At 36.0% G+C, this 20,787-nt stretch overlaps 1 protein-coding gene across 1 annotated transcript in view; it reads right to left on the bottom strand.

Moving 5' to 3' along the window:
* The window catches only part of LOC128991174 (serine/threonine-protein kinase mTOR-like), a 79,448-nt gene extending 64,838 nt beyond the window's left edge, over positions 1 to 14,610 (bottom strand). The window contains exons 1-10 of the mRNA XM_054413954.1: positions 14,451 to 14,610; positions 12,766 to 12,886; positions 11,593 to 11,722; positions 10,944 to 11,179; positions 10,560 to 10,756; positions 9,806 to 10,004; positions 9,120 to 9,412; positions 8,198 to 8,366; positions 5,773 to 5,983; positions 401 to 550 (exon numbers count right to left, since the gene is read on the bottom strand). Of these exons, the coding sequence (XP_054269929.1) occupies positions 401 to 550; positions 5,773 to 5,983; positions 8,198 to 8,366; positions 9,120 to 9,412; positions 9,806 to 10,004; positions 10,560 to 10,756; positions 10,944 to 11,179; positions 11,593 to 11,722; positions 12,766 to 12,858 (1,678 nt within the window). The 5' untranslated portion in view covers positions 12,859 to 12,886; positions 14,451 to 14,610. The remainder of the gene's footprint in view (positions 1 to 400; positions 551 to 5,772; positions 5,984 to 8,197; positions 8,367 to 9,119; positions 9,413 to 9,805; positions 10,005 to 10,559; positions 10,757 to 10,943; positions 11,180 to 11,592; positions 11,723 to 12,765; positions 12,887 to 14,450) is intronic.
* Positions 14,611 to 20,787: the final 6,177 nt, after the last annotated feature.

The raw sequence follows: 20,787 nt of genomic DNA, 5'->3' as shown, positions 1-20,787 counted from the left end.
CAAACCCCACCAGGGGGCAACTTTTTGTTGTACTCACACCTGTATGGAATACCTAAATTGTATTACATAAAGGTGAGAGGTGATTTTATTTGATGGAATGATCAACTAAGTAAAGAGTGTATTTTGAATATAAAGGAATAGAAGAGTCTTTTTATTTTTCTTTACAGTTTTTAAGACAATGTGTGTTTAAATTTATTTTCCCAGGGTCCAATGGGATGCTTTAGCACTCCCTCTTGGGACCGCCACTGCTAAAACACATGGATCGACTTAAATTTACTTTAACAAAATATTAATTTATTGCAACAACATATTATCCAAAGTGTACTGTAATGCTAACCTACCCTCTTAATTAAAACTCTAGACAATTGGTTGCAAAATTAGACACAACTTTAGAGGTTACCATCAAAGTTGAAGCTGCCCAGAGTACGCAGGGCCAGCACAATAGATGCAATCTCCTGCGGCTCTGCGCTCAGACTGCTGGACACAGTGACAGTGTGGGACGATCTTGTGTGCTTGTTCATCAGCACCTGCGACAGCATCCTCAGCAAGCCTAACAGGTAGAATAATTTTTAATATACAATCTTCCCTGAATTTTCTCACAACCATACCTTCGACTATTGCGAGAACTACACATTCCATTTCCATGTTAAGCTGGGTTTTCTTGGCGCGGAAGAAAAGTTTAATTTAATTTAATGGTACTGTTTTGGGTACGTTGGTATTATACCTACCACACCTAATAATTATAACCTAACCTCAAGGTGTACTATGTTTTAGGTTAGGGTTAAAATCTTATTTGGAAGTTGATTTATTGGTGTGGTCGGTATGATACCAAAGTACCCTGTTTTGCTACAAGCAGACTGCCACTGAAATCACTTCTCCAGCCTCCGCTTCTGCACCTCGGAAATCCCAGCTTTAAAGGTGTTTCAGAATATAGTTGAACTGAGCCATCGACAGATTGCGCTGATTTAAATTACTGATTGTTGAATACAACTTTTAAACCAAGCCATACTTAAAGGACAACATTTTGTAAACTACATCATATTTGACATTACATCAATTACAATAGTATCAAAAACTAAGGGAGAAATTTGAATTTTGATGGTAACAGCATCTGAGAGTAGTCTATTCAACTACATTCTACTTGAGTGAAAGATTGGCTACAACTGGTGTGAACATATGTGACGTCTACTTCAGCAGCATCCAAAAGTCAATGACTATACTTAACACAAATCCTTTGTTTGAAGTCCATTTTTTTTATAACGAGTTTCCTTTATCTAAAAGACTATAGTGAATACTTTCCTTTGTGATGGAAATGTCCGCAACAGACAACAAAAATATATGTAATGTACAAATTGCATAATTTAAGTGTATTGAAAAAGCAGATAGGCATATGACAAACTTTTATCAATCAATCAATTTATGTTAATTGGACAACAACAAGGTACATGCACATGCTTCATGCTTCATAAGGTGATATACAAGGTTTATCTGCACATAAAGAGTAATGAAGAACATTATAAATTAAATCATATAGTAAAGATCAATCAATAATTTAATCCAGGTTTTTTAAGAGTCCTCGAATGTTCTACTGAAAATTATCACCATGCATATTTTAATTACTCACAGATATCTTTTACAGGATTTTAAACATTAGAAACGGTAGAATCTCGTCAATATCAAACTGAAGTAAGATAGAAAATAGAAATATGTATCTATGTAAGATAGGACATGCAATATAATAAACTGTGGATTTATTAAATTGTGAAGTAAAGCATAACCTTTAGTTTAAAGCAAGGCACAGACCAAACAATAAGCGAAGTAAACATGCATAAAACAGTGTTAACCCTTCAAGACGGTTTGACGAGCCTTACTCGTCACGCGTAAAAAGACACTGCTACGGTTTGACGAGTGCCGCTCGTCATGACATGACCCGATAAGTGGTGGTCTCTGACGACGATTTAGTGAACTATTTGGAACCCGGACTCTATGGAGCATGTTGTCCATTAGTTGTTCGACATTTTTCAGCTGTTATCGATCGCAGTAAGTGCGACAGAGACAGATGTATTGTTTGCAAACTTGAGTGTGGTTATGTTTGTTCGTCTCGGCGTCAACTGTTGATACGTACTGACGTTCTCAATCGTTTTTTACGGTATAATCGTAATTATATAGCATAAAGTGGTGTTAAATTATATTTCAAGTTATAAAAAAGTTAACTAGGTGATTGTTGATTCTTAGTTTTTGTTTGAAAATGTAATTTATGACGTGTGTTTGGGAAAGTTGCGTGCGTGTTGTTGTGCAAGGTTAGGTTTGTGCTAGGTTATTCTGACAAAAATATATAAGTTTTAATTTTAATGTTATTTTTACAAAAGTGAAATGGCAAGATCTAGTGAAATAGACCGTTGGATAGATGAAGATGAACACCTATTGTCGTCAGATGAAAGTGAGGAGGAGGAAATAGACTTCGCTCAACAGGAGGTAGGCCTAGAGGGTAACGTTGATTTTGATGATGGCGATGAGATTGAAATTGACATTGGAAACAATTTTGATGTTGATGATGAAATGGAAATTGATGATCCGGTTGTACAGGGAAATAGGAACATTGAAAATATAATTGAAGGTGTTGTACTAGGGGCTGGTGACTGCCCATTACCAAGACCTCAAGCCAAGCCCCAAATGGTTTGGGAAACTATGGAAGGCTACGAACCTAGCAGAGAACCCTTTAGGCCTAACAGGGAATCTGGGCCTAAAATACCCGCTAATAGTCCCCTAAGTATTTTTCAATTTTATTTTGATGATGATATTATGAATCTCATTGTAACAAGTACAAATCTTTATGCGGAACAGCAAAGGGCTAAGAAAGGAATGGTTTTTGCACGACGATCCAGAGACTGGGCTTGGCAGCCTGTTACAAAAAATGAGCTTTATATCTATTTTAGTATTGTCATGCTTATGGGTATTGATCAAAAACCAAGCCTTCGAACATATTACTGTAAAAATCCTCTGCTCGAAACCCCAATCTTTTCTAGTACCATGCCTTTCGAGCGTTTCCAGATGATTAGCAAATATTTACATTTCAGCGCTTCAATGCGACTATCGCAATTCCAAGGTCCAAAAAAACTTTTCAAAATATATCCTATTATTGAACATTTGAACGAGAAGTTTATGGAGTCTTATGAGTTGTCCCAAAACATTTCAATTGATGAATCACTAACTCTGTGGAAAGGTCGGCTTTCGTTTCGACAGTACTTGCCTCTGAAATCAGCACAATTCGGAATAAAATCTTTTGAAGTGTGTGAATCCTCCTCAGGGTTTACTTGGACCTTACTTGTGTATACTGGGAAGAACTCACCAATTGAATGTCCCATAGTCCCGCCTGAGAGCAACAAGTCCACAACAATCGTCATAAAGCTGTTAGAACCGTTATTGAATAAAGGACACACCGTATGGATGGTATAACTCCCCAGACCTATCAAGCTTTTTGAAATCCAAAAAGACTGATACTTGTGGAACGCTGAAACTCTCCAGAAAAAATGTTCCTGATGAAATAAAGAATGCCAAGCTAGGAAAGGGGGAAATATGTGCTCTTCATAGCGAAAACGTTATGGTAATGAAGTGGAAAGACAAACGCCTTGTCACACTTATTTCTACATTTCATAATCATGAAATAGAGCAAAGAAGGAACAAGTCAGGTAAAGAACACATGAAGCCTGTTCTTGTTTATGATTATAATCAACAGATGGGGGGAGTAGACCTTAGGGATCAAATGCTCCATAATTTCCTCCTAGAAAGAAAGCGTGGAGTAAAATGGTATATAAAACTATTCAAGCGGCTGATGAATATTTCAGTTCTGAACTCATATATTATTTGGAAGTTTACAAACCCAAAATGTGACCATTTACAATTCAGACTACAGTTGATAAAGGAGCTAATCCATACTTATCAGGCAGAGGTAGCCAGACCAGTGCATGGCAGGCCAAGCATTGAACCGAAGCCCGCTAGACTCGTTGAAAGACATTTCATCGATCACATTCCACCAACAGAGAAGAAGGAAAAACCTACAAGGAGGTGTGTGGTCTGCTACAAAGCTGGGTTAAGAAAAGAAACAGCCTTCTGGTGCCCAGATTGTAAGGCAGCGCTGTGTCTTGTCAATTGCTTCAAGGACTACCACACAAAACTCAACTTCTGAAGGTATGTTAAATAAAATTTTAATGTTAATGTTATATTTTTTGGTATTATTTTGTAGATTACTTATTCACATACAATTTTATAAATAAAATAGATTGATATGATGTATCCTACCAGAGAAAACTAAGTTTTGGTGAAGTATTGTAAATAATGGGCGCGATCACGGCAAAAACTACCGTAGCAGGGTTCCGTGGGCTTTAAAAAACGCCCGCCTTGAAGGGATGCAGCAAAATAAAAATCAAGCAAAGCAAGGAAAATAAGAAAACCTCTAAGGAATAGGAAATAACCTAAGACTTTGTTTAATACATTTTGTTTTACAGTATCAAAGACCAAAAGCAAATTCAATTCATTTTTACAAAGGTGCAATTAATGAGAAGTTCAAAAATAAAAAAGGAAAGCTCAAAGTTCACAATATAAACAAAGCTAACTCAATGTAAAAGGAATGTCTTCTTTTTATTTTAGTTCTTACACAGTAGTCTATTATGGTTTCAAACAACCCAATTCCAAAATAAATAAAAAGGATAAAATACCTGATTGTTGCCTTGTGGTCCAAAGTTTGTCCTACTGTCTTATGCGCATTTCGGCGCGAACGCCATCATCATATACGCCTCCATATCCTGCCCGAGCACGCGTCACAAAAACAAAAAACCATGATAAATAACGATCGACCATTGTTTTTGTGTTGTGAACTTTCAACGCACCTCTTCATGGAAGATTAGTTATAGCACGATGGTGTTTGCACCATCCAGTAGGACAAACCTTGAACCACAAGGTGACAATCAGGTATTTTGTTTGAGTATTTTGACCCTTTTATTTATTGTCAATCAATTGGTCCAGAAACACCACAACAAAAAATGTAATTCCAAAATGTTTAAAATTAAGGGAAAATAAGCAGGGTAGCAGGATAAGATGGCATGCAATTCAATATATTTACCAACCTCAAGCTCACATTCACAATGGAAAATCGGTTGCAAATTAGAAATTAGTTCCACCTTCTAACCTAAAAACACAGTAAAACAAGCAAAAATACAAACGAAAACATCAACAGTGTGCAAAGTGACAACCAAAATAAAACCAGTTTTGCAGTTGGATTAGGCTTAAAAACTTTTTACAAGGTAAATTACATATAACATAATCTACATTAGGATTCATGATATGCAGCAATAAATAACATCACAAAACTTAACCAACATTAGAATCCTTAAAACCGGTACATCAAGACAAGTACTTTAATAGATACACCAAAAGCTTAATAATAACAAGATTATTAAGTAAATGATTAATTGTTTTGCTAACTTTGGCACAATCTCTAAAGAATACACAACTCTAGGTACTTAATGGTCCTTAATGGATTGATAAAAATAACGCAGCAAAACTACAGACTAAGCGAATTAAAATAGTCAAATTTATTCTCTATTAATTTATTAACTCTGTGAATTTATGAGAATAATAGTGGATGAAGTAAGGAATACGACAGTGCTGATGTGAACTAATCTGTGACAAGAGCTTGAATGAGACCTTAATCTACCCCCCTTGTAAATAGATAAAACGTCAACAAAGATTCTATCAGTCATGCTGACAACTCACCCTCGCTGATGTCTGGTTTGAGCTGTGGTATGCTGGTGGCCAGTTCTCGTAGAGACGTGGTCAGTGCGGGAGACAGTCCCGTCGCCAACATCGGCTCCAACAAGTCTCTCACATCGGACTTGATCAGGGTCTTGACGGCGTGGCCCAGCAGAGTGATACACACAAACACTGACGGCTCCAGGCCTGACATGCGCTTCTTGCTGGGCGTGTCCTGTGTGAACCATTGATTAGCTTTTTAGATAAAGATTGAATTTCAGGTGATGGGAACATTACGCTTAACTCTACAGGATGTTACTAAGAATAAGTTTTTTATATTTATCCTACAAAATATTGCATACTACCAGTTTGTCATCATCATTCGTAACATGAGTACATCTGATTTGTCATCTGTACGGCAGTGTTGTGCTGTATTACGATAGATTTGAAAAGCTTCAATACCTATTACTAAAGGTATTAAATAAGAATTTTGATTGACTCTTGCCTATGACTATGAATTTTTTATGACTGAGAGTATTTGACTTTACCGTGTTTTGGGTTTATTTGTGACTTTTCTACTGTCAACACTTATAAAAAAAAGGAGATAAGTGTAGTTTATATAGGCTAAATAATGCTGTCACGACGTCATAATAATGATGATAATATATTATGATTCCAAATAAATAGAAATTCCCGTTATATTTTTTTATTTTTAAGGATTGCTGTTTTAACTGAACTTTTGAGTTGTCCAACCTAGGTTAGGTCCTGTTAGGGTCAGTTAAGAGCAAGTATACTTTATAATAAATACAGGTGTTGCGTGCACTTAGAATGAGCAACTTGCAACTCCTCAGAATTGATAAGATGGGAACTTTCCCACCAGTGGATAACCAAATCCAGAGAACCCGCCAACCTAAACCTCAAATAAAATCCTATCCCAAAACAGCAGGCTTTTGTAAATATTGATTAATTTTTATTAGTAAAGTTCAGTAGTGATTTAATGATGGAAAGAGAGCATATTTTCTTCATCCTGACCTCAACCTACAAGAATAAAGAAACCCCCGACAATTGTTGAAGGAGCTAGTAAAATTCAATGTGTATGTGTTTATTTCTGCATCTATATAAATAAAATTAGAGTTTTGTCTGTACATTGCTCAGAACCATAAACTTTTAGGTTATTTTTACGTTTTATACATTAGAGAAACCGAAACAAGTCTCATCTAAATTTCTGTCTGTCTTCATGTCTGTTACGACCCAAGAGCCATTTTACGCGGCCTACTCCTGAAAAACGAGAGTACCTATCAAGTTCCAAATCATTTTAATGTATTCACTGGATTGGCGAAATTGTCTTTAGCCATTAAAATATGGCGTCACCACTTTGTAAATTAAATAACGGACGTTTAAAAACCCAATTTTGTGCGATTTTTTGTAAAGTTTTCTCCCAGTGTTTAGCACATATTCTTCTATGAAATAACGAACAGCTGTTCAAATCAAGATTATTTCTTCTAGCTGTCACTGATATGTTTACATTGAATGTTGTTTACAAATACCGCAACCATTTCCGATCACGTTTTGAAAGCAAATCCAAACCAATTAGGATTAAAAACGTTTTTCCTTACATAACGGATTTAATTAATCGCAAGTGCAATAATATGTAGGGTAACAGTAAATGAAAATAGAGATTCTTTGTGTATAAAATTGTTCTTGAGTTTTGATAACCGGGAAATAGACCTTGAATCAGTGTTGTATATTGCTGGGAAACTTACATTTTTTAAATGAGCGTTTTCAGTCGAGACTCGGCACACGACCGACGTGCGTCTACTTGTCTATAGTAAAAATAAAAGTAGGCCTACTGTGTATTTATGTTTTATTCGTCATGTGTATAAGTGTACAGTTCGTGTATGTGTTTCAAAAACTCCAAGACGCACCTAATGGGGAAGCTCAAGACCTTTAGGACTGATGATGGCGATTTAATTTCGCCGAAATGCATCTCCTGTAATAGGATACATTAGGATCGACCAGTGGACACAGATAATTTAGCCTTTTATTGATTGTCATACCGATCCGGAACAACAACAAACGACATAAAATGAAGTTATGTATAATAAATAGTTTGGCCAGCATATCTGAAAATATGCAAACCAACTGCTGTTCTTTATATAAGAAGGTTTCAACTGATTACTATAAGATCCCCGTGCGTAGAACGGGTACACAGCTAGTTTCATATATTTTTGTCAGTAAGGTAAGCCTGCTGTTAAGCCTATCCACTACAAAATCCTTAAAAACCCTGTCCTAAAGCCATCTTTGCCAAAAATCATCATATCCTTTGAAAATTTGGATAGTCGCAACTACCCTCTCATCAGTAACACTGTTTTCTCAGCTTTAATTAATGACACTCCTACAATAATCAAATCCAGCTGTAACCCAGACCGTAAATTAGTATTCCATTAACCTTGGTAGGAAGAGAAGCCCTGATAATCTCCATTATCTTGGGCAGGTAAGGTTTGATGTTCTTCTCAACCGCAACAGCGATCAATCCGATGGTCGTAAAAGCCGTCGCTCTGTCACGATCCCGTCCTCGCAGTGTCGCCAACAGGTACACCATGGTCGGGTTTAGATGTCTGTCAAGAAATATTTGATTATAGCGGTACAAAGATTTATAGTAAAACATAACATATCGTATCCTGAATAAATTGTACAGATACAAAATGTATTAATAACTATGAAAATAAATTAATTCACTCTGTTTTAAGTAATGGTTTACATAACTTCATAAGTTAATTCCTTCTTCATTTTGTCCATCTACAATTAGTCATCAAAATTACAACAAAAAACAATTAAAAATTACAAACTACACAGCGTGCTATGTCGGCGTTGTAATATATGGATGTAGAGGTGTCATGCAGCAAAAAATTATTAATTTGAAAAATTCATAAATAATTAATGTTTTACAATAACAAAAATAAAACACAAGTTGTTAGTAGAGCCCAATTTATCTTTGTAAATCTGTTTTCTAATGGAATCCAACAATCCAACAGATAAAGACATAATCTTAGATCACAATAAAGTCGGAGGTTTGGAGAATTGTTACCCCATTTTCACTTCTAATCTGATAGCCAAAAAAACACAATACATTTTAACAAATATTTCAAATAAACAAAACAGTGCTTAGAGGAACATAAAACAATAAATTACAATTAGTCAACAAGATTCACCTAGCCAGCCAAACAAAATACTCTCAGACAAGTCATTTTGTTGATGAATAGTGAAACAACTACGAATGGGACATGCAACTTTATCTAGATATAATAATCATTATATCAATCCTGCAACAATTAACTCAATAAAACAAGTTCAAATACAAACAAACTCACGTTTTAACAAACTTCTCCTTGTTGAAGGCAGCGAGGCGAGGCAGTATGGCCAGCAGGGTCTGTAGGATGTGGGACGTACGAGATATTCGCTGCGCCAACGTCTCCTTGCAGATATCGTCAAAGTGTTCAATCATCAGACTGCGGCAGACTGAACTCTCAAACAACATGTGCTCCGGGTTGCTCTTGTTGTTGGCCAACATGATGGAGCTGATGTTGGTGTGTGACGCGCTGTTCTGCCGCGTCTTCCCTGAGATGAGCGGAGCCTTCAGTCTCGGCAGTAGACTCACAGAGTCCTGCAAGGTAACAGATGTTTGATTAACTCTTACAAAATAAGGATTCCCTAGAACACTAAAAGGTGCTAAATAAAGATGTAGGCAGTAAATAAGAAAAAAAATATATAAGGAAATAGTACATTGCTCTACAAGACGGGGAAGTTGTTGTCTGTACTCACATCCCCAAAAAGAAGAGCGTATGCTAAATGGGGATAAATGACACCATAGTATGCAGTTAGTAGTACTTCCAGATTTTCATTGTTCCTGAAATCACGCAAAACAAAAATACTAGAACTAGGTTATTTTAATGTATATGGCTTTAAAAACTAAGTCTCTCGTCTTATGTCAATCCAAGAAACATGGCGATTTTTTATGTAGGGTCAACTTCAGTTCCAAAAAGAGACCATCACTTACAGAAGGTGGTGGGGTGATTGGATACTGCAACCGCTGCATCAGATCCTCGTACGAGCGTTCCCATTGGGCATTACTGCATCTCATCAGCTCATTGAGGACGAGCAGCGAGCCGTGCACTCGATCATCTCTGTTCACACCCTTCTCTCTGATCAGAGTGTCGTCGAAACCGTTCTTGGCCTCGTCATAGCACTGTTTGTACCTGTTGACAGTATGTTTGTACAGAAAAAGTATCTCAATAAACTAAACACATTGCAACCAAAATCAAGTTCTTGGTTACTTATTACATTTTCTTTGACACTATACTACTTTCATCCAGCCAACAATTTTCTGGTAATGGATGTAACATAGGGCACGAAGGCCTTTGGTTTTAAGGATTTTGTTGTGTATAGCAGGCTTACTGGAATGGGAAAGAGTTCACTCTGGCACATAAAATACAAATGTTTACACTATACTCATCATTTGTATAGTACTTTACTATCACTGATAGTATTTTCAAACAAGAATTGTTTGGGTTTGAGAGAGAGGTGGCTTTGGGTTGAATAGTGGTCAGGAAGTTTAATGCTTTCGGTAAAAAAGAAATATTACCATTTTTGTGTGCAGTGTTAAGTTTTTTGTTTCTTGGTCCAAAACAACTCTACCATTCTGGTAAGCAAGAACAAAAAAAATATTGACATCAATGGTAATGTGACATGATGGTGATGAAAAACATTAAAAGTACAAACTTATTAGTAAATAAAATCACAAAAAGGCCTACCACTGAGGTTTCTGAGTCTGACGAGCTGTTTCTCTCTGAGCTGTCACTACTAACGCGGCTCTCAAAGCTTCGACTGCAGCCTCCCTGATAATAGCTTTTGGATCTCGGATGGCATTGAAGATGAGGTCGAAAAACACCTGAACTTGCTGGAAAAAGTAGGTTGGTACACCTACCGCTAGCTCCCTCAGTACTAGCACCTGTTGGTTATCAAATATTAGTTTAGAATTTATTTCAGATTTAACATAGGCCTATGGTCTACATAAAAAATTAAACAAAATGAATATGAAGATATCTGGTTTAAAATTCCGAATCACATTGACTTAAACTGAAGTGGTATCTGGGTGTAAGGGAATGTTTAACTCATCTAGTGCAAATCAAACTTACCGCGGCGTGACGTTTGCCTTCATGCCTGTCTCCTCCGAGCCACTCAAAGGCTCGTTTCACCTCAAACTCTACGTACTGCGCTGAATATGTGCCTGACACCAAAGCCAACTTTCCCACAGTTTTAGCAGCCAACTCCATCACTCCGATGTCATTGGATGGAAGAAGGTTACGTAAGTAGTTGGCAAATCTTGATATTCTATTGTTTATATTTCCCACATCTGCATCGATCAGACACACTAAAAACAAAAAATATGTTTACAGTTTGTATGTGTAAAGGGTGTATAGCTTATGCTGATAACATGTTGCTAAAACCCACTATTGATCAAAAACTATTGTTGTATATAGGGCCTATTGTTAAAAGTCTATTACCTGATATGGTTGTAATAGCCTACAATGAAAAAAGTAGAGTTTAGTTAAAGCAAATATTGTTTGTAGTAAAGACTTATGCCCATTCATTTTTTATGTTAATTGTTGCAGTTCAAAACAATTTTTATTATAACCTACGACTAAAAAAAAAAACAAACAAATAATTGCCACATTTGATTATTGTTCAAAGTAACCCACCAAGATTGAGCCGTATCAGGATTATTTTTCCAAGTAACAAACAACTCAATTTAAATGTTTATTCATACATTTTGTATCTGCTTACCAATGGCAAGGATACCGCCTTTTTTCTCATTGACATCTGATCCAGACACCATTTCAAAAATGTGATGATTGAAATCGTCCATAAAAGATGTCAAATCCTCAGCAGAAACTTCCCGAAGTTCGGTTTTAACCTGGAAAAAAATCCAATCAAGTTACCTGATTCGCATTAAATTATGAGAGTTCATTTGTCTCAAATAAAGAGTTACTCTGCTATGTCACATTTCTCAAAATATGTTATTTAAGTAAGAGTTAAAAATGGTTTCATATCGAGAAATAATTTTTTGTTAATAAATTAAATCAACAATCTAGGCATATAACTGGCTTAACTCTGATCTTTGAACTTCACTCACTTCATACCCTGCATTTGTCTCAGCTGTTCACAAAGAAAAATTTCCCACATTGCACTCATGAGACTAAACTAACAGTTACTCAAACAAAAAGTTTCTGAAATGTAAAACTTAATGTTTTGCGGAACAAAAAAATCAGAACTGCTTTATCAAGATAAACATCAATTGTTTACACATATGCAGATAAAATACTGAAACTACAAATCATTCTCTCCACGACTAGGATCAATTTAATGTTTATAGAGTGGACACTATTTTTTGTTTTGTTTTGCAAACTGTCAGGTAACATGTTTTAAAATTATTCTGAAGATTTCCTTCATATGTTTGTTGTGACTTTTGTCATGAGGCTGCATCTGTGACTAGTAGGCCCCTACCCTCTTCTGCGTTCATGAACAACAGCTCTAGGTAGCCTATGAGAGTGAAAGGAAACCCCAAAAGAAACATTGTCTATCAGATCTAAAAATAAAATATAAGCCTATGTCTACATAAGATAAAAATTTACCAGCAGGCCTTTTGTTTAGGAAGAGGCGTGAATATGTTCACCCAGGTGGAAAGCCTGTAGTGTGGGACTCCCCTGAGTTTAGTACCCAAAGTCTACCCACTAAGTTAAAAACCTTTTCTACTCTTTGGACACCAGCCTGATAACATTTGTCGCACTTGATCAGAGCTTGACCAAGTGTGTCTGCAACCTGATTTAGGTCATTCTTTTTCACTTGGAAAATGTTATGTACAAAGTGCAACCAGCAAGCAAGCCTAACAGTAAAAAAAATAAAAGGATAATTTGAAAACTTACAAGAATAGCTTGATTGTAAAGAAATTTTACTTACATATCGATATAGGTCTTGGGCTGCTTTGCTACGAACTTCAGCATTGCGGGACTTCAAGTCCCGAACAAAAGCTTGAGTTAGTGTGTTAGACATTTTTGCAAATGTTCTTCTACAAGTTCATCTGTAAAAATAGCAAAAAGATGTAGGAATAAAACGTTTCATAGAGAAATAGTTAATGCAATAAATCATAAGATTGTAAGTCCCCCCCATAAAAAAAAACAAAAAACACTAAGTGCCTACCTAAGGATTTAAAGTCCAGAAACATTTGAGTTTTTGACTTGAAAATTTCTGGTAGCGATAACTTAAAAGTTTTATTAACTAGGATGTCAAACTATCTACTATAAAGATAAAGAATATAATTCATTGGTTGGTAAGTCTTGTCCAAATCGATATATTGATTGCTGTAATTAACTTATGCACATGGATATTACATTGGTAGCCTAAACTTTTTACCTACCTTTTAGACAGTTATGCCTAAGGATTTTCCTGCAGTAGGGATGGTTTTTATTTTTGATTCCTTAATAGGGATGAGCATCGATAGTCAATGTTTTCGTAACATCAATTTTTTTCTATCGGTGTTCAATGTATTACATCGATGGTAGGTTTACTGATGTTTTTGTTAAATCGATGTTTTTGTCGAACATCAATGTTTTTGGCCAAGTATATATTTGGTCATTGAAATATTGATGTTTCCCGTAACAGAATTGTATTAGGTAGTTTTGATGAAAATGTAAATGTTGGTCTTAACAAGAAATTTAATTTTAGTAGGCATATGTGTAGCCTAAGTTATTTGTTCAATAGAAAGGTCAAATCAAAAAGGTGAAGTCAAATAATTCAACCATTAAACACAATAACTTACTTAAGGCAGTAGGCCAAGTCAAGACAATAGCTAAGTTAGTACAAATTATTGAAATTCTTTAAAATTAAAATAAAAACATATGCACAGAATGGCAGGGGTTGTTGAACAAGCACAGAATATGAATCACAAATATCGCAAACTAGACTAGAAGTATACAAGTGTAGAGCGAGTGAGATAACTATCTAAGTTACTTTTGTGAGGTGCTTGTTAGCAGCACTCCTGCTCTCTAGCATAATAAATTAATAACAATATTTATTTCATCTTGCTAATGTTAAAGAGAAACTGCCAATCTAGAACGTATAAGTTAGCTCTTAGTATAGACTAACCAACGCAAGGGAGTGTTTAATCAATGCTATTTGAGTACCTATGGTAATAGGTTTGTTAGCTGAGGCAGTACAGAAAGCAGAAAATAATGGGGAAAAAACATTGATGTTTTTGCGGCGATGTTTTCATTGATGGTTAGCATCGATGGTGAACTTCAATGGTTGACCTAGCCTAACTTATCGATGCTCACCCCTGTTCTGTGAGGAAGGCTCATTGGACCTACATAACTTGTACTATACAATAAATGAGGAACAAGCTGTTCTACTGCACTCAGTTCCAATATAGTCAATGCTACAACCAAGAAATATGAATTAGGTACCTATGTACCGGGTAAAGTGAAAGAGTTCAAATAAAATAACTTAAGATGATATGATTGCTAGTCATACAATGTTTTTATCAATGTCATTGCAAATTCTGTAAGTTCAATTTTAGAATATAAAAATTAGTAGGCCATAGCTTTGATGGTTAAAACTAGATGCCAATATAGGTTATAAACACTCACCAATTTTTTAAAAGCTGGTTGTTTTGGGGGTACCTGTAGTACCACTAAAGTTAATGTGGTACCCCTAAAATATTTGTGTTGAATTAGATATTACATTGCAATTTTTTATCAGAAGAAACAGAATTTCCCGAATTTATATTTTTAATGCGAACAAAAACAATGAGAATGAACAGTGATCTCTTTCATATGATTTTGATAACAAATAAAAAAATCATCATAACAAATAGAAATTATCAGGGTGACCAACCTTCACTCATATTCGCGAAAAATAAATACCATTAGTTTATAGTAATACAATTTTTACGTGCAGTATTTGCTTTTCTCTAGGCTCAGCTATTAGCTTAATTAATTACAAAATAGTAACATATATAACTTACTAAACTGCTAATTTATTGCAACTATTGTAATCAAAATCCACTGGTTGAGAAAGGACACCGATGTTAGTCGTAAATACAACGGAACTAAATAAATTATAAATCATTATAAATGGGGTGCTATATTTTTAACGCTTTAATATCAAATGATTTCTAAACGAAATTTTAAATACATCATATCAATTCCCTTGAACTTGCCAATGATCATTTTTCTATTCACTTTTTACTGTACCTGCGTATTTATTTCCAGAAACAAACAGCTGACTTTGTTTACTATAAACAAAATAGACGTCTGCCGTGTCAAAAAGCAAAGCAAGCAAGAAAATCAATGATGACAATGTCGTGAATTTGTTGATCTGCAACTGATGTGTTAACTTTACTGTGCAATTGATTGAAAATGCAATATTTATCGTTTGGAAATACTGTTTAGACTCGTCAATACCGTACCGTAACCCACAAAAAGTCCTTTGGTAAGTAGGCCTAAGCATTGATATGAGTTTCCTTGTGTAAGTTAAATTTGCTCCACAGATTGTGGATGTACTTATAAGTTAATTTAGCCCATTTAAAAGCAGTAATTTTTCAAATTCCGTATTTGGTAGTATTTCCAGTAATATTAAAACCCCTTGCCTTGATTTTTGTCAATTACTATCATACCTTAAACATCCCATTTCAGTTTCTAAGTGTCATAGCTTAAGTTATGAAATTGATTCCTAGCTCATTTTATGCAGCATTTGTATGCAAGCTGGGTACTTTGGTATTATACGGAGGCCGCTTGTTTTAAAGGGATTTTTTACTGGAGACCAAAAATAACTAAATAATTGGAAAGAACATACTTTAATTGACTTACTGTTCAAATTTGGCATGATTACGTTTAGCGGCATTTGAGTTCTGCCACCCAGAAGGCAGCGATGTCATCGAGGATTTAGTTGAATGCGTCGCCGCCGCTATACTCCGCCAAGTAGGTATACAGCGCGCTGCGGCGGTTATGTTAGGTTGGGTTATCATAGACCTAAATACGTTTAGGATTTTCCTCGTTTTGTTATGAATCGAACGATACTAGATGAGTCATACTTTCGACCACCAGATACCCCAGATATTGGCGGTGACAGGTGATGCGCGCGCTCCGGTCAACGAACTGACCTTGGCCTACTTGGAGGGGATTTGGTGTGTGAAAGTATGAATCATCTGTTATCGTTCCATTCATAACAAAACGAGGAAAGTCCTACAGGCATATTTATGATAACCCAACCTAACATAACCGCCGCAGCGCGCTGTATAAGGGTGGCCTCTGGATAATACCAAAGTACCGCAAGTTGTTTATTCATGTTTCTAGTGAAATACTCGTTGAAAGTGCCTTATACCTAGTTAAAAGAATTAGAAGACTAAACATACCGTTATAGATCATAATCCTTGTCAGGTCGCTCCAACATAAAAGCCTCACTTTCATTTGGCCAATGTTAGGCCTGGTTTTGGCTACCCTTTAAAAAGAATGCTTCCATGATTTACTTTACCCTTTGACCTTTATAATTCCATATATCACATGCATATCTAACATATTAAATTTCCACTTACAACCACCTACTTAGCATATTTGAGTACAACCAGGACCGTATTTTGAAAATACAGAGCCATAGGCTCCATCTGTCCACGCGGGTCCTGACCTAGTAGTTTGAGGTCTATGGAATACCCTTTCAATGAGAGAAGGTGAAAAATGGTGATTTTTGATCCTTATAGCTGACACCATAGGGTTTTCTTCCCCGTCCACAGGCGCATTTGTTTCTATGGAAAAACATGTGTTATTGCCAGCCGGCAGTTTTAACAGTAACAATCTTCTTTCTAGGAACCGATCAAATATTATTTTGTTGCTATATCTCCCCCGCACAACCCCTATTTATCAGTTGAACCCTGAAGAGTCGCGTGGCACGTGGCACGGAGCCCATCACTCTAGCTAACGCGGTGGATTCCCAGAGTGTAGGCCTAGAGTCGGGACCACATAAGTTTGCAGTTGAGGGAGGAGCTTATTTACCATATGGTTTTGAATGAACCAATGAGAACGGAGCGGTGTTGCCAAATCTAATAATACCAGCTGATTTGAAAATATTGCTTTGTATATATTAATTAGTGTTGTCAATGGGCGATGTGGCAACGTCGCCCTATCCTCGTCTTGTGATTGGCTGCTACCAACTGCAAACTTACGTGGTCCCGACAATAGTTCCGTGTGTCACCAATGTTGTTGATTTTGTTTGCTATAGGCCGTTATCTATCTCTATATATAAATTCGAAATTCCGATCAACACGCAGGCCAAACCATAGCACCTAGAAGCATGATATTTTGTATACATATTCGGATATTCCTCTCATAGCATAGACAGACAATAAGAAGTGATTTTACATTGGCCATTAAAATCATTTTTTGACGACTTTTAGGAACAGCCCTCAATATATGGGACTTAGATTGTACAATGAATTACCCCTGTATCTTAAAAATTTAAATGCTACTCAATTCAAAGATAAAATAAAAGATAAAATAATTGAGAAAGCCTACTATTCACTTGACCAATTTTTGGAGAACCCTATAATGTAGATAAAAATTCTCTGATATCCTACATGAGTTTATTTTAATTATTTTAACTATTAATTTTATTATAAAATACATCACTATGACAAAACACCTGTTCTTATGTATGAAATGTACTTTATAAAGAACGTTTTGTGTTTAAAATATGTCTTATGTCTTATGTCTTACAATAGACAATAGACAATAGACAAAATCTTTATTGAAATATTCCTAGAGAACATTCATGCGTCAGGTACATAAAATGTACAGTATGTACGTAAACTATTACAGTAATTTGCAATTACAATTAGAATTTTTTTCTTCTTTTTCTTCTTTTTTTCATGGTAGCTTATTGTTTAAGAATTCATCCTCAGAGTAGAACGGCCGGTCCATAAGCCATGTTGTCAGGTGCTTCTTGAGCAGATTGGGTTGTTCTCTCTTGAGGTGCTCTGGTAGGTTGTTAAAGTACAGAGCACCTTTGTAGGATGGTTTCTTCTCGTACAGACTCAGATGGTGTTGTGGGAGGGAAAAATTGACGGCATGTCGTGTGTTGTGCTGGTGTATGTCTCTGTGTCTTGGCTGGGCTGTTTTAGTGGTGTGGATAATGACTTCTCTTATGTAGAGTGAAATTGATGTGAGAATTTTAAGGTTCTTGAAGGCTTCTCGGCAACTGTCTCTGTAGTTCAGGTCGGCAAGGCATCTAATTGCTCTTTTTTGCTTTATGAGTACTCTTTCCAGGTTGCCTTTTGATGTTCCACCCCAAGTCGCAATGCCATATCTGAGGTGGGACTCGAATAGAGCAAAATATATTACAAAATTCCCAATGGGCCCCGCCCCACAGAAGATCAAAGTTTACATGGTGTTTGTATAGGAAGAATAATTTGTTGGGTTTTTGTTTAAAATTTTCCGCAATTTATTTGATCATCAGCTGTCAGAATAAAAATTAATTTTACTAAAGTTGTTTTGAACCATATAAACATCAAATTCATGTGTCAGTGAAATTAACCTAATTTATTTTGTGGCATTTTAGTTTTATCAACTTCTTATATTTTAGATTAGTGTTGAAGAAAGTAGAATTGAACTTAGTTTTTTATTGCATTTTAATTTTTAAGAACTTATGATATAGGTAGTTCTGTTAATATTTTTGTAGTTGTTTAAACCGTTTCATAGTATGGACACTAGGGTTTTAAATGTTAATGGCCAGTTCGTTCCACACAATATCATTCACATCAGAGTGGATGTGTGTGTTTTAGCGAATTTCCCTATAGGGAAGTAGCTATTACCGTAGGTCTCATGGTAAGACTTAGGCCCGGGACCGATTTACTTTTTCATTTTAATGTCCCCAGAGGCCAAAAACACCATTCGTTCAAATTTTTATATATGTATATATATATATATATATATAGATTTATATATATATATATGTGTCCGTGAACACGATAACTTGAGTAATTTTTATCCGATTTTGATGAAATTTGGTTTGAAGGTGTAAGGCGGGATAAACTTGAATGAGTTCGCGATCCAGCATGATCGGACCATGGGAACAGGGTTTTAGGGGGGGTTTTATGGGGTAAAAATTGGTTTTTCTCACTTTTTACCCTCAATACACAAAATTTCCCAATTTTTCACTAAACCTTCTTAAAGAGCTTAAAAAAACAAACAATTCAGTATATCAAAGTGTTTTTGTGCGGTTATTGGTTACGGAGAAAACTAAAAAAATGGTAAATTTAAAATTCCCATGTTATTCTTATGGAGAATATTGTAAAATGTTGTAGTTTGCTTGTTTATGGATATATTTTGATCAAACTTGGCAAATTTATTTATTTTATAGTAAGCTATCAATATTTTACTAAAAACACACTACTTTATTAGTTTCCTTGTAGCAGCAAACCTAGGTACTCGTTAAACCTAATGTTATTTAAAATAGATCAATTGAAAATCAATTCGGCCAAATGGAAATTCGCTTAGACGGCAGGTTTGCTGCGGCGGGGGTATTTTTACTTAACTCTCATTCATAATTAACCTTACACACATACACACACTAACAGTGCGCGAAGCAATAGTTGAACATGTTGTGAGGAACTAGGATTACTTCTCAATCTTATCCCACGACAGTGACGGGAATAATTACCTTACTTCCAGGGAATACGTCTATGAAATGCCTAAGCCGTTTACCTTTGGTGGGTTGTTGAGCTGGTCGCGGCTTCACAATTATTCACATTTGTTTTCGAGTTTATCGGAATGGTGAATTATATGTCAAGTTTGGTGATGAACGTAATCACGTGAAAAGACTCAGATTTGCACAATCCCTTTCTTGAAGGCACTTCCCATACCCCTTCCCCTGATTCCTACGCACTATCCCCGTTTGGTTTTAAAAGGTTGCAATTCCCTTTGAAAGTGTGCTTCACCCTCACAATAAAAAAAGCACAGGGACAGTCACATAAGATCGCAGGACTAAACTTAGGCCTAAGAGAAGATTGTTTTTTCATGGACAATTTTATGTTGTACTAGCTCCCCCGACAGACGTCGTCCTGTCCTAATGTGGTTTTATGTCAAATGCTCGTTCATTTTTAAGATGAACTCGTTCGCAGGCTCAATCACGTCATGATTGAAGTTCGTTCGCTACGCTAACTTAACTCGCCTCCAGGTTGAAGTTTGTTCGCTACGCTCACTCACCTTTAGGTTGCAAATTAGCTGTTATCATAAATTTAAAAAAAACAATAGTGCTGCACCCTGTTGGTAAACCTGTTGACTTTTTAATGCTATTGAACGTCACAGAATCTAATTGTTTAGTTGAACCAGCTGTTTCAATTCCATTTTCCATTCTTCAATTCCATTTAAATATGAGTTCTCATAAGGTTAACATGGGAAACTCCAGAGCCACTGGGGCAAAGCCCTTTTGACGGATCTGCACCAAACTTCACACAAACCATCCTTGAATAATGCTTAATAATGCCTGAAAGTTTCATTACAATCTGTTAAGTGGTTTCGGAGTCCATAAAGGACAAACAAACAAACAAACATACATTGGATTTTATATTAAGGAACGCGGCAGCGTTCCGCCCCGCCAAGTCCCCCAGCGGTACAAAGCTGCTGCAGTGTATATATACATGACGTGACAAAGTGGCTTTTTTACTCGTCTATAGCTCTGAAGAAACAAAAGCTATTAAAATAGTTATTCATCTACTGGATAGGGGCACTCATTCTCAACAAAATGTAAAAAAGGAATTTAAAAAACAGTTGTGTTTGAGCCAGAAAAACTAGTTTGAAAATTCACAAATTTTCCGTGTTCTCCTTCTTCTCCTTGAATGTTGACGGACCTACAGCCCAAACCACTGGCTCAATTTTTATGTTTTTTATGTTGTTTGAAAGCCCTTAACGTGTAGATGTGCCTTTTGAGGGTCTC

Source organism: Macrosteles quadrilineatus, unplaced genomic scaffold, assembly GCF_028750875.1.
Source record: "Macrosteles quadrilineatus isolate MER2022 unplaced genomic scaffold, UCM_ALF_1.0 Scaffold_3__2_contigs__length_128488019, whole genome shotgun sequence".
Taxonomy (NCBI): domain Eukaryota; kingdom Metazoa; phylum Arthropoda; class Insecta; order Hemiptera; family Cicadellidae; genus Macrosteles; species Macrosteles quadrilineatus.
This window is presented reverse-complemented; position numbering and strand designations above follow the sequence as displayed.